Source organism: Rhamphochromis longiceps, linkage group LG20 (assembly GCF_057381845.1).
Source record: "Rhamphochromis longiceps isolate RC_006_pf linkage group LG20, R_longiceps_female_GT1.1, whole genome shotgun sequence".
In the NCBI taxonomy this organism is placed as follows: domain Eukaryota; kingdom Metazoa; phylum Chordata; class Actinopteri; order Cichliformes; family Cichlidae; genus Rhamphochromis; species Rhamphochromis longiceps.
The window spans coordinates 12,100,131-12,114,800 of NC_140576.1; the positions used below are offsets into that span (position 1 = coordinate 12,100,131).

The following is a 14,670-nucleotide window of genomic DNA, read 5'->3' on the forward strand; positions in this document are numbered from 1 at the left end:
GTGAGAGCAGTCCCTTCTTTCGAATGTTGGAACACTGAGCTACTAGTTGTTTCGCCGTCATTGTGGATGTTGGGTATCGAAGAATCCATAGGTCCCTCATCCTATTCATGTAGCCCCTTCCGCCGGGGTTACTTGCGTAGTAGCATTCCAACAACGCCCTGTTTTCGTCCCTTGCCCACCGATGCCTTCTTGTTCCAGTAGCCCACTTTTCGTCAGGGTGCCCTGGTTCCTCAACACCTGACGCGGACCTTGTTGATCCGGGCGACGTCCGAGCCGGCATGCCTTCATATTTATCTGTCTCGCTCATGTCTGCGGTAGGCTTGCTTAGCATAGGGGGTCTAGCCTTAGGACCCTTACTGGATACAGACGCCCCAGGCAGGAATCGAACTTGCGATCCTCTGTTCCAAAGGCGTGTAGTTTAACCACTACGCTATCCAGCTGCTTATATAGCTATATATATATATATATATATATATATATATATATATATATATATATATATATATATATATATATATATATATATATATATATATATATATATATATATATATATATATATGGACGATCTGATTTCCTCGTGTCAGCATTGTTCCCACATCATCATAATTAATGTTGTTCCAGGTTCAACATTGCAAGTGACCAATCACCTTCTTGTGACGTCATTCCTTTGCGACTTCGAAATACCCGCCTTCGAGTATTTCGAAATACAAGTGAAGAAGCGAAAAACCGCCGCCTGTCCGCCGAATTTGAAGTCAATTTAGGATACTTTCCTTTAATAAACGGTAAGCATTATACATATGTTCCTCACTTGGCTTGCTGTTTGTTTGCTAGCGATAGGCTACTTGACGACAGCATTAGCTAACCAGTGTTCTCTAGACCAGCGTTCCCCAACTTTTTGGGTGTTTCGTGGCCCGGGGGTTGGGTCAGGCAAAATTGCAGTAGCTTCCCTGATCATTTTACAAACATAAGTGAAGAGAATCTGGACTAAAAGGCCTAGACTTATGGTTGTGTGCTGAATCTATGAATCAAACTATCACCTGGAAACATAATTAACTGGTCCATAGCTGTGAAACTGGACATGAGTTCTTGATTCTATGGAGATTAACAGTAATCCAGAAATTTACAAATTTGTCCCAGGGACATCGCGTAGATGTTGTCCCTGGGACATCGCGTAAATGTTGTCCCTGGGACATCGCGTAAATGTTGTCCCTGGGACATCGCGTAAATGTTGTCCCTGGGACATCGCGTAAATGTTGTCCCTGGGACATCATGTAGAAGTTGCCCTGGGACATCGTGTAGATGTTGTCCCTGGGACATCATGTTAAAGTTGCCAGAGACATACCATATGAAAGTTTAGCTTCTTTTAGCCCCTGTTTGTTTTATATTATTTTATATATATATATTTTTTTAATATTATATTTAATATTTACATTGTATTGCAAAAACCCCCACAACAAGTTAAAATGAATTAATGAATATTGACTAATTAAACCTTCGTTATTTTTCCACCAGAAATGGACGACATAATTAGAAGAAGTGTTCTGAATGACGAAAAAAAAAAACTGGAAAAGACACACAACTTTGTGTGCATGTGTCACAATGCCAGGAGGACCCATTCAGTGTTGTGTTAGAAAAATTGAACTCATTAACCCTTCATGGACATTATAAATGTTTAAATGTTGCCTCAGGTAAAGACAGGAAAAGAGACTATTACAAATTCAACTGCATCAGAGCTGGGAAAAAAAGTCGAAACAGCTACAGAGCAGTGGGCTGTAAGGCCTATGTTTCATTTAAAGTACTCAAATGTTGGAAAGACCACACAGTCATCGTGCAGCGTACATATGATAAGCATGATGGGCATGATCCTTCGGACCCAAAAGACGCACATTTCAACAATATTTCCAGTGATTTGAGGAGGAAGATTGAGGAACTGCTTTCCCTTGGAACTAAGCCAGCCATCATACTAACCGAATGTCATAAATGGGCCAAAGAACATGGACACAGAGATCTTCACAACAGAGAGCATTTTGTCACACCACGTGACATTGACAGTGTTAGAACCTGCATGATGAGGAAGAAGCACTTTAACTGTGGAGACAGTCAAAGTGTACATACCTTACTTAATGGAAAACATCAAGAACATGTTCTCTTCTATCAACCATACACATCTGACCAAGAACTAATGATTGTTTTGCAGACACCTGTAATGAAATCAAACATGGAGAACTATGCAAAACAGTTAGTATTTGTTGACACCACGCACTGCGTTAACCAGTATTCATTTCCCTTATTCACACTTGTTGTAAGAGATGATCATGGGCATGGAGTCCCTGTGGCCTATGCTATTGTCAGCAACGAAAGTCAGAAAACCCTGGAAACTGTTCTTGGAATAGTTTGTGAGCATTTCCCAACTTCCCCGAGGTAAATAATACATTGACAGCTATTGATTTTGAAATAATTCCTTTTCAAAAAAGTTATAACATGCCAGAATCTAATGCTATAGCTGCAGCATGGGCTGCAAAAAACTTTCCTTTCCAGTTGTTAAAGTTATTCCTATAGGCTGTATGCAGTATTTTATATATCTACTTGTGAGTTGAAATGTTTAATTTGGCATTGAAGTGGTGCTTTGAGATAGCAAAAACATTTTCATACTGTTTAATCTCATTTAGTGTTTTCTTTTTTTCTGTAGAGCATTTATGGTTGACAAAGACTTTGCGGAAATAAATGCTTTGCAGAAGGTTTTTCCAGAGTCAGCTATCCTTCTATGCTGGTACCATGTCTTGCAGGTAAACCACATTGTTTTCTTTTCACGTTGTCTAAGATGCACCTGAAACACATTTTTACAACAGGGTCCTGTTGTCATGATTTGCCTCATTGTGATATTCACCTACTCAGGTTAATGAATATAAAGGGATAAAATGTTGAGTGACTATGTCCATCCATTTAAGACCACAGTGCACTCATCTTCTGGTGGCTGCTTCCCAAAGCTCTTTTTGACATTTAAAAATATGTTTGCCTGGTTGATTTCTGTAATGCACAGGTCCTCTTGTCCAGTGAGTGACAAAGTTATTTTTGGACGTCAGCTTTCTTTTATGCTTTTTGTACAGCTGCTCCTCTGTCTCTCTCTCCAGATTAACTTTTTTTCTCTTACATTCACAGGCTGTTAATCGATGGCTTTCAAAATCAGAGTCCGGGGTCCATGGGCTTTCTAACACCCAAAAGAGAAATGAAATCATTTCTTTCTTTTGTAAGCTGAAAGCTTGCACATCTGTAAGTGTAATTTGTCTATTTCACATTTTGATTTCTTGATTACACTAAGAGCATAATAACTTTCAGTTGCTAAAAAAAGTTACAGAGAGATACAAAATAGATTTTTGAAACAATTTCTAAAACTGGCTTCTTATCTTGCTTATCAAAACAAGTACTTAAGCTGTGCAGACCATCATTGTGTCACCCACTGTGCAGTAGAACTTGTGAGTGGGATTCTTTCACAGACAGATGCTGAAACCAAATATGCTTATAGGTTTAGTGTTCCTTCTTAGCCATTGTAAGGGAAGAAATAATTGCTTCTTAATACAAAAACACGACATATTATTAATAACTTAAAATTCTTAATGTTATTCAATAAAAGGAAAAGGGCTTCAATACATAATATTAAAGATTTCAATAGGTCTGTTAAATGGATTGAAATATATTCTGTTGCATCCAATTCTCTTAGGAGGACGACTTTAAAGCCACATCAGCAGAGTTCTGCCAGACATTTAAGCAATACCCTTTGGTGTGCCAGTATTTTCAGAAGCACTGGGAAGGCATTGGCCACATGTGGTGTGACTACGGCCGTCGCTTCAGTCACGCTCGTTCTGAAACAAACAATGTGATTGAAAGGTATGATTTATTATTTTGACCTCATTCAATTGTATTGCTGAAAAAAAGATATTATGCTTTAATCCAAGAGGCTAAACTGAGTAGGTTCGTCATGTCATTGCCAGAACAGGTTTTAGGCAAATCCTTTAAATTCTAGCAGCGTTTTTTATGTTATCACAACAAAAAACAGAGTAGGTGGATTTGCCTAAATCAGCTAAACCGGCACAGAGCATTCCTTTATAAAAGACGTGTGCAATAGGTATTCCAATTTTTAAAAAAAATAATACAGTCTTGATTAAAACTTTAAATTCCTTCAATTACAGTTACTAATCATTTCAAATAACTGTTTTTCAGATTTTTCCACCGCCTGAAATACCAGTTTTTATCTGGCTACAAGAATAGGCGTCTGGATGATCTGATTGAAGTGCTCCTAGGGAAGGCCGACGACTACTTCTCAGTCATAAAAACCCTGCAAGATGTGGGCCGCATGAAAAACAGGTTTGCTGACACCTTGTCTCAAGTTTCAGACTCTGCTTCAAGACTGATGGAAAGTGGTTGGGCTCTTAAAATTACAGTCAAGAACAGCCATGGAGTTAATGCATATCAAGTCCCATCTGAGTCAAGAGAAGACATGGTGTATGATGTCTGCCCTGTTGAGTCCTACTGCAACTGTACATATGGCTTACGAGGACTTCTTTGCAAGCATCTAGTGTTACTTGCAAAATTAGCAGAGGCTGACAATGACATCTATCCAAACATGGAAACAGACCTTGGCAAGAATTGCAGTGAAAGAAAGGCATTACTTTGTACACTGTGAGGACTTGAAAGTGATAAAAATGCCAAGTTTGTTTGGAAATCTGTGTTTTTTTGCATCGGCTGAAACACTTCAGTGCACTTGTTGTACGTTCTCTCACTATAACACATGTGCCTGCCTGAAGGTGGCTTGTAGCCATTTTAAACAAATGAAAAACTCTCTGAAAAGTCCTCTATCAACTTTGAATGACACTCCTGTAGTTGAAAGCACAGACAAAAAATGCACAGAAGATGCAGTTTGAAAACTAAATGCTGTTTTAGACACAGTTAAACAGTGGGCATTCATTCCAGAGGGTATTACTGCAATGATAGATGAACTGCATACAAATGTCTTAAAAACAAAACAAGTAGGCAAAAGTATATGCCAGTACGAAATAAAGATGACAGATAATGCACGCAAAATTAGGCCATTGTATTCTAGCAAGAAACGTTCGGCCAGCATCGACATTCCAACAGTCTGAAAATGAATGTGAACAGTCGATAACCACTGAAAGAGAGACATCCTCTGGAGAAAATGAAAACCTTTTGGAATACAAAACAAAAAAGAGAAGAGTTAAAGCTAAGTATATGCACAAGTAGACTTTTGTGTGACATTTCAAAGGGACTGCATCCATTACTTCTGTTTATTGAAACCTAAAGCTGAATAGCTGTCTTAACTTTCTGCCAAGGAACAGATGAAAAGAAATTGTTTGGTCTCTCAAGCAGTTGTTATTTATGTGTGTTATTCATTACTTTGGCTTGGTTGCTGTTTTTGATACAAATTCATCTGTGCCCATTGTAATATTTTCATATGTTACTATTTTTATATTGCTATGCATTATAAATAAAGGATTACTTATTACTATTAAAGGTCTGCATTTGTAATTGTTGGTATTATTTATAAAATATGCGCTCTTAAGTTTTTTGCTCCATAAAACGATACCTGTCACTTTTTGGACATAGAGTATCAGCTGTTGAGAATCCTGGCTCATACAAAATAGAAGTAAAAGGTTTCAACATCCAGCCTTTTTATGATTAAATACAAAGTGTAATAACAGAGTTATTGGGGTGTGATTTTGTTAATAGTTAGTCTTAAGTATAAGTTTAATAGTAATGAGTAAGAAAATATAGCCAGAATAATGGAATGAGACTAACACCTGACCTCACACTGAGATTTGGTATGAAGTGGCATGTTTGTGCTAATGCTGACATTGGGGCTCAGAGTTCCTCTGTGTGTATATATTTGTGAACGTTAACTTGGCTAATGTCCAAGGGTTTGACTGCTTTCCTGTTGGATTGTATCACAAAGAACAGGGATAAGAGCACCAGTGGCCGTGCACACCCTCATCTCTCTCCTTCACCCGATCATTGGTGTTGGAAACCGGCATTAGCTCAGAGTAGATTAGACTTCAGTATAGTGCAAGTGATTTGATTTTATGATTATTTGATTCAGTTTTTTCTGTGTTCAAGCTCAATTACTTTAATAAAATATGTTGAATTCAAACAAATAAATAAACAAATAAACTGTGGACATTACCCTTTTAAACCTTTCTGAAACAAGACAGGTAAAAACCAGTGTATAAAAGTTTACATAGGTATAAATAGCTCTAACACTTTACTCCAGCCTGGCGTCCACACATGTGGACATCACATTTTGGGTTATTTAGACCAAAATACTAAATCTTGATCAACAAGTGCCTGATATACAGTTATGAGGACATTATACTGCAACTGTTCTATCGAAATTTCAAATTAATGTCCTCATATGTGGCTCTCATTTTTCTCAGAAACAAAAATTAGGTAAAAAAAAAAACAAAACCTGGTAATTCTTTCTTTTTACATTCATCGGGTTCCAATCGGCCCAAATATCAAAGAGAAATTAAAAATGCATGCCATGGAAGATTTCGGGTCTTAGGGGGTTAAAATGACCAGACCCCTCCGGCCTGTTTTCCAGGCCACTAAATTAAACCCAGTCAATTACCAATTGAACAGAATAAAAACCTACGAGGTCCACTAATAGTCCAAAAGTCCAAATCTTTAATAGAAAAGACAGGCAGAACTCAAACAAACAATAATCCAAACGAGGAGCATATATACACACTGGAAAGTAAATAATTATAAGTTATTAAATCAGACTAATTAAATACAGTAAAACTAATAAGGGAAGACGAACACACGGGAAATAAAAATAACAGTGTAAACATACCAAAACTCAAAATAAAACAGGAAAGCTACTACAAACCGAGTGTGACACAATTACATTCATATTGAAACATATGTGATAATTTTCTTTCTTTGTAGCATTTTTAAGATATGTGTTAGAACAGTCATTATGCTGTTTGGATTAGGAACCAATCATTTTTGCCAAATAGTTAACACAAACTTAGAACAACAATGAACAATTTTCAAGATTCTGATTTACAGAACAAACAAAAGTCACAAAAGGTTTCATTATTTAAGAAACAAGATCAAGTTTTTCACACAGGAATGAAATGACAGAATCCAGTGCAGCGGGGCCAAAGGTGTGTGTCAGCAAACTGAAGGTTGAGGAATCAGTCAGCTCATGTTTAAGATTGTGTTGGATTTTGAGAAGAGTCTGTCTGTTATTAGAAAGTAAGATTAACAATGTTACACTAATAACCCAAATACGGGGAAATGACAAATAATACCAAAAAAGATACAACTTTCATATTGTTTTACTAACTTACTTTGTCATATCAGCACTTGAATGGTCGATGCCTTTACAGACCATGTCTGTTGTGACATCGCAGGCCAATCTTCCGGCAAACCCGAGGGCTAGCTCCCCAGCCTCCTCTTCACTCAGAACACTAAACACTGTTACTTTAGTTTTGGCCTTCTTAGGCCTGTCAAGAATCATTGCGGGCAGTTTGGCTTTACGGCCCTAAAAAAGAAAAAGTGCAAACACCAAAAGAGCAGAGAGAGACACACACACGCGCACAAAGTTAAATGCTTTTGTTTACATGGTGTAATTGTGTATATGTTGCAGCAAATGCACAATTTCCAGCCACATTGTCACTTCATTGATACGAGTAACCCGGATTTATTTCAGGTGACATCAAAATCACGAAATGTATACCTACCCCAATCAAACCTCTGAAAACATGAACTGACATGTTCTCTGCGTTGATTCTGCGCTTGATCTCGTCTTCTGTTATTGTGTAGGTTTTCTTTTTTGAGCTTGGTACAGATAAGCGACCATGCACTCTGTAAACTGTACTAGTTCCTTCTGAATCAGTTTGGAATTCTGTATCTGCATTGATCCTGTCAACATCATCAGCAGCAGCATTATCTGTACTCAGACTTGTGCCGTATACTTCTGTTTCTTTTTCTTTGTCTTCAGTCTGTGTACCTTCATCTCTGACTGTCAGTCTTCCTATCTCACTGTTACTTGTCGATTTGCTGCAGATGTTCTCTCCCTTAGGAACTTTTCCTTTGTCATTCGCTGCCTGATGCTTTCCCTGATGACATTCTTCACTGGCTACTTCTATTGCTCCTCCTGTATAGCCACCCACTATGCTGCACAACTCCTTTCCCTCTGCTGTGCTGCACTGTGCTGTTACATAAAGAAGAATGATATAAACAGCACTATATCAATTTAATTGTGAAGAGAAATCCCCACAATACGACACAGTTATGTCTAAAATAGTTTTGTGTAAAAACTGGATCTTGAAACGTCCACTTTAATTACACAGTCCTGGTGTGCAAAGGCAAAATTACGAAAAAAAAATTCACTTTAAACATTTTTGGACGTTGTTTAGTTATATTGTGACTTACTCTCACAGAAGATACAGATGCCACAAACAGACTTTGAACAACGCATGTGCTTGTATGCACCACATTTCTGGCACTGCACCTGTGAATTAAAAAAAAAAAAAAGAAGAAGAAATAAACAAACAAAAAACAAATGAACAAAGTCCATTAAATAAACAATCTATATGGCTAAGGACATGTCATAGTGTACCCGGTCTTTGGCTGCAATCACACACCAGCACTGACTGCACTTCCTAGTTCGATCTGCAAAATATAATTTGTTTAAGTACAAGTTACATTTTCCAATGTTAGAGAAAAAGAAGGCAGCTAATTTTATCTTTACCTATTGAGGAAAATAAGTAGTGGCAAAGTCGGGACCTGAGCTTTGTGATTTCAGTGTTGTACTCCTCCACTTGTGTTTTACCGTCAATGAGAGATTGGGCAAACTAATAATTGACGAAGAAAAAAAAAAAAAGAACAAAAAGAATTAGATTAACAAAGAAATGTTTGTTTGTTTTTAACCCCCCCTCCCCCCCGAGAAAAAAAACAAAAAACAGAGCAACCAAAGCAAAGCATTACTGCTGAAATGGTTCAATCTACAAAAAAAATTGAGATTTTACCATCCTGCCTCTAAGGCTTTAAAAACTGAATAGGCAAAAATGTAAACATTACTTATATAGGTTAAAGCTATAGTTTTCAGTACCATTATGACATGCACTCCACATGAGTTCCCATCCTGTTGATGTGGGTGGCTCACATGTGACAAGGTCCACTCTCCAGCGCAGCCTCTTGCTGAAGCAAATGAGCTGAGAGATCGCAGTTATTACAAATAAAAAGCATAGAGAAATCAATAACCACGTTCGGTAATGCTTTCAATTAAATTAAATATGTTATGTTAAATATGTTAATTAATTACCTCCAGTTTTTCAACACCGCACTTTTTCTGACCTCCGACTCGCCAAATGAATTCATATAGACTATGGTCCTCTTGGGTATGTCACAAAACTGTTTTGTAAAAAGATGGATATGGTAGGCTTGGGCCTTGAGAATTCCTAATGAGGGACACTGAAAAGTATCATGCACTAGAGAGAGTGCAAAATCGGTGCAACTTACAAACAAGGTCCAGTGGCTGCCGTTTTCCAGACAGGCTCCAATCAATTTCTCATACATCTGAAAGATGTTTTTCTGGAAATAAAAATAATGTGACAAGTATGTTTTTCTGTCAAGAATGACACTGCAAAACTGCAAAAGCTTGTCAGGTGAGACTTGTAATTAATTCTGCAGATACACAAACATATAGAAAGTGTCATTTTTGGTTTACATTAATTAATTTCTATAGTGTGTACAAAACAAATCAAGACCACAGACTCAACACGCACCACTCAATTTTTGGTGTTCTTTATCAGTTGGCCAAGACAGAAATGTTTTAATCTGTGTGCATTGCTTTTGAGCAAGTCTTTACACAGAAAAGGTTTCAGAAAGGTATTTTTCAGGTTCTTCTGACAAGGCTTCAATTTTGGAAAATGCTGTTTGTTTATAGTGGCAACTTATAAACCCTTTGTGATAAGAACATAGTTACCACAGTCCAAGTCATACCTTCAAAAAGTATGCACTTTGTGCTCTTGTGGACCCATCCAAAATTTTTCCAGTGATTTGGCTTGGTATTGGATAAATGTGAGGGAAATTCTATAAAAATAACATAAATACACCTATGTTTTCAAATACATTACAAAAAACGTAAACATGCTATGTCATTATGATCAAACAAGCTTTTCAACATACCTCACACTGCAAATAGATTAGGCCATCTATTACCTTATAAAACAAATAAATAAATACATATAAATAAAAACAGAACTAAGGAACACGATTCATTAAGTAAATTGTACAATAAAGTGTATTTAAAGCAGAATTTAACATTAGTTTTATGACAACATAAAAGGATTTTTATGTCAAGAGGTACCTCATCTGAAATGTTAGTCTGGGATTTCAAACTTGAAATACCAATAGAGTTTGGTCCAGCTACTCCCACAAGGTAATCTGTGAGAAAGCATATGCTGTAGTCAACAGATATCATTTTCTTTTTGCATGCTGCAACCATCATCCCTTTCAGTCTTCTAGGAGCTTTGTCTGGTTGTAGTTCTTTTTTCTCCTCCTCTCCCCTCATCTATTAATTAAATTGTTTTCTGACCTTCCTAACTGTTTCCGACCTGTCTTCCCAATGTGATGTTTAAGCAATATATGTATGGTCAGAAGGGGGTGAAATTTTCATTGCAGTTGTACGTGTAACATTGCATGTGATAATAAAAGGCTTGATTGGTTGATTATTCAACATGAGTTGACATTTACCTGACATTGTGAAGGAGTCACAGTTTCTGTAAGGGTGTAAGAACATAACGTGGATTTGTTACACTTCTTTTTCACAAGTTAATAACAATCAATAATTTTCATTCCATTATTTACAAGCTATCACACGATGTCCCTGGGACAACATTTACACGATGTCCCAGGGACAACATCTACACGATGTCCCAGGGACAACAATTACACGATGTCCCAGGGACAACATCTACACGATGTCCCAGGGACAACATCTACACGATGTCCCAGGGACAACATTTACGCGATGTCCCAGGGACAACATCTACACGATGTCCCTGGGACAACATTTACGCGATGTACCAGGACAAATTTGTAAATTTCTGGATTACTGTTAATCTCCATAGAATCAAGAACTCATGTCCAGTTTCACAGCTATGGACCAGTTAATTATGTTTCCAGGTGATAGTTTGATTCATAGATTCAGCACACACTTCTTCACTTGTATTTCGAAATAATCGAAGGCGGGTATTTCGAAGTCGCAAAGGAATGACGTCACAAGAAGGTGATTGGTCACTTGCAATGTTGAACCTGGAACAACATTAATTATGATGATGTGGGAACAATGCTGACACGAGGAAATCAGATCGTCCCTTTCCGAAAGAACTAAAAAGGCGTTAGTAGAGAAATACTATAAAGTAAATTAACAAACAAATGTAAGTTTGTTGACAGCCGATATATATATATATATATATATATATATATATATATATATATATATATATATATATATATATATATATATATATATATATATATATGTGTGTGTGTGTGTGTGTGTGTGTGTGTGTGTGTGTGTATATATAATATGTATACATCTTATTTGACTGTTGGAATACAGCTGAATGATTCAGCAATCACTGACACTGATGCTAAGGCTGTAGGGGTCTGATTTGTCTCCTCTCCTATGAATGTGTGAAATGAGACCTTTACACCAGATGTTAGGACAATATCCTGACTGGAGGATATTACTGATCAGCTTCTGCATCAACTAGATGAATATCTGCAAACAAGACAGGAACATGACATCCTGCCATGTTCTGTGTTTCTGTGTTTCTGGATGTTTGCCTTTTCCATGTGCTTCCCTGCCTGTGCCTTCCTGTTTGTCAGTGTGAGTGAGTTCTGTCTCTCTTTTCAGTTACATCCTGTCTTATTGTGGAAGTCATTGCCTTTGTATCTCATCTTGTGTTTCTCTTCCTGTCTTTGTTCTTAACCCACCTTTGTTATTATTTGTCAGGGCCTAATTGTGTCTACCTATTCCTTGTTATCTTCCTTGCATGTCTGTGTGTTTTTCTGTCTTTTTTAAATTTGTTTTATTTGTTGTTAGTTTTGAACTTCCTCTTAACACTTGACACCATGACGTAACATTTAACTTAGCAGTGTGTTGTAATATTCTTCTTTTTAAAAATTGATTAACATAGCTTTGTTTTGAAAACCAAGTAACTTGGTTCATTTGTTGTCTTATTGTCTTATCTTTCTGTGACCTGACTTTAATATTGACCACAAAGTTCTGACAATCTCCAAAATCATAAATAATCTGCCTTTATCTTGCAGAGTCATTAATGTCAGTAAAAACACGTTTGACGTGGAGCTGGAGTATCTGCATTAGCAGGCTAATAGCACACCACAAATTTACACCTATCTTCATTAAATGACATTCTGTCTCCACCATCTTCTCCACCACTCATCCAGTTTCCTCACTGTGTCCAGTTTATGAGTCTGTAAGACTATTATGGCTTAAAGAACAATACACATTTAAACAATCCACGTGTACCACTGAGAAATTCTGCAGTACTATTATTTATGATGTGAATCCCAAATGAAAACACCATTCGCACTGGAGGACTAATGGGTCGCTTAGATTCCATCTCGAGATTTAATAAAAAAAAATCATGATTTCATAAATCCTCAGTCAGATGAAATTGCCTAAAAGAACAGAGTTATTTAGCTCCTTACTTTTGTCACCTAAGCTTCAAAGTAAATTATTTACTTCAAAGTCTTTATATTACCAATAACAAGGTGGGGTCTGCTCATGTGAGAAGGAGAATGAGGAAACAGGCGTTTTAAGAAAGTATGGTTTTATGAAGGGTTTTAAAGGGCTTAGGGGCAATAAATGTGTCATTTGTTTATTATAATAGAAACATTTATAGTTAAATTCTGGCCAATAGTGTGATACAGAAAGAATGATAACCAAACATTAATGATTAAGCCATGTTAGGTATCAAAGACTGGATGGAAGGCATTTCTTTAAGCAGACGACTTAAGCAAGTCTGAATAAGCAAAAAGTATGGAAGAAATTGTTTTTTGAAAATTAAACATCGCAAGGAATCTCTATTACTTGTCTCAATAATTTAAAAGGGAATGGGATGCAGTTTCTGCTTTGGTGGATGATAGGGCCCTTTGGATCAAACAAATACATTTTAAATTCAGTGTTAAGAAACTGCACTGGGGTAGAAGAACAGTCAGAATGATGTCTTTAAGTTTACCAAATTTAAGGGAACATGAGTGATAAAAGGAAAGCTATGATTAAAAATACAGGAGAAATAATAGACTAATTTACAGATTTGGACATACTGAACTAAATAGTATAATATTCAAAATGTGTTAAACTTTACAAATAGATGTGACCCACATGGACAAGAAACAGTAGAGAATGTTGCCTCACTGTCAGAAATATGAGGCATCTGATAGATATTTTACACTCAAGTACTCAAGAAATGAGTAATAGTAAGTCAGAATCTTAGACAAGCTAATTCGGCTAATAGAACATTGGGACTATTTCATAGAGCACCAGGAGGGTCACACACACAGAATTATAGCATTTCATGAATTAATAATTAACTGCCCAATAAAATATTCATCAGTAAATGAATTTTCAAATGAATTTTTAATGTATTCTATTTATTAAGACATCAATAAAACAATTAATTATTTGATAATTCAATGCTCAATAAAAAGAGGAGTTAAATCACTCTTTAAAATGTTAAAAACAGATTTTCAAAATGTCTTATGAAATAAAATTTAAAGATAGAAATAAATAAATGGATTCCTAAATTAAATTAGGAATCCAAACTTTTCTGAAATCTAAAATAATGCTTGTTTCCCTTTTCGATTCATTCTCGTTTCCCATTAGCTATTGGACTACCCTCTCCGATGAGGCGTCAAAGGTTTGGTAAAATAATATGAGCACTAACAAGTTGTGTAGGGTCATGTTAAGATTGCACAACTGGGATGTGACATTGTACCATGACTAATTTGCTTTGTTTTATTCACAAAGACCAAAAGAGTCATGGAAAGGTCACACGGAGAAGGTAATCAAATAGATAATCCTGTAATAATAAGATCATTGATTTATTGTTTAGACTCAACATACTGCTGAGGAGGTCAGGGTTTCCAAAATGGAGAATCCAATAGCTATGGAAAGGAAATTGAATTAAAAAGGAGGGATGGTATCATCATTTTAAATGTCAGAAAAGTTTTTAACTCCATTTACCCATTTCTCTTATTAAATCGTATTTTTTTTTCAACTATTTTGAAAATCTGTTTTTAAATTTTTAATTTCAGGCTACTTTTTAAATTATGTTTTAACAAGCATTTCATATATTTTTCTTTAAACCCCTTTTCAGGTTGAGATATTTCATAATGGATTAATAGTTTGTAGAAATATGTATTTTTAATCCCTATCGATTGATCAAATAATGAATTACTTTGTTAATGACAAAATAAAAAGAGGACATTGAAAACGTGATTTACTAATTAATGTTTTATTGCACATTTAACTATGAATTCATGGCACGCTTCAAAGAAGAAACATCAAGATAAACACTCCATACCATGCGGTGGCGCTAAAGTGCCAATTCG

At 36.3% G+C, this 14,670-nt stretch overlaps 2 protein-coding genes across 3 annotated transcripts; one reads left to right on the forward strand and one right to left on the reverse strand.

The window, feature by feature from the left end:
• The first annotated feature begins 666 nt into the window (after positions 1 to 666).
• Positions 667 to 5,529, forward strand: LOC146645025 (uncharacterized). 2 transcript variants are annotated; one of them, XM_085394547.1, is made up of 5 exons: positions 667 to 785; positions 2,693 to 2,789; positions 3,163 to 3,273; positions 3,722 to 3,888; positions 4,222 to 5,529. In XM_085394547.1, the coding sequence occupies exons 2-5, from the start codon at positions 2,700 to 2,702 to the stop codon at positions 4,682 to 4,684; spliced, it is 831 nt and encodes a 276-aa protein (XP_085250673.1). In that variant the 5' UTR covers positions 667 to 785; positions 2,693 to 2,699; the 3' UTR covers positions 4,685 to 5,529. The 2 variants fall into 2 exon arrangements, with proteins under 2 accessions (XP_085250673.1, XP_085250672.1); XM_085394546.1 differs by lacking the exon at positions 667 to 785 and adding an exon at positions 1,933 to 2,424.
• A 1,145-nt stretch (positions 5,530 to 6,674) lies between these two features.
• LOC146645026 (uncharacterized) lies at positions 6,675 to 10,801 on the reverse strand. Its single transcript, XM_085394624.1, has 12 exons — positions 10,394 to 10,801; positions 10,213 to 10,245; positions 10,027 to 10,116; positions 9,544 to 9,615; positions 9,347 to 9,435; positions 9,134 to 9,236; positions 8,774 to 8,876; positions 8,642 to 8,694; positions 8,455 to 8,533; positions 7,761 to 8,233; positions 7,368 to 7,561; positions 6,675 to 7,259 (listed from the first exon to the last, which is right to left on the reverse strand). The coding sequence occupies exons 1-12, from the start codon at positions 10,595 to 10,597 to the stop codon at positions 7,115 to 7,117; spliced, it is 1,638 nt and encodes a 545-aa protein (XP_085250750.1). The 5' UTR covers positions 10,598 to 10,801; the 3' UTR covers positions 6,675 to 7,114.
• Between the last annotated feature and the right edge of the window lie 3,869 nt (positions 10,802 to 14,670).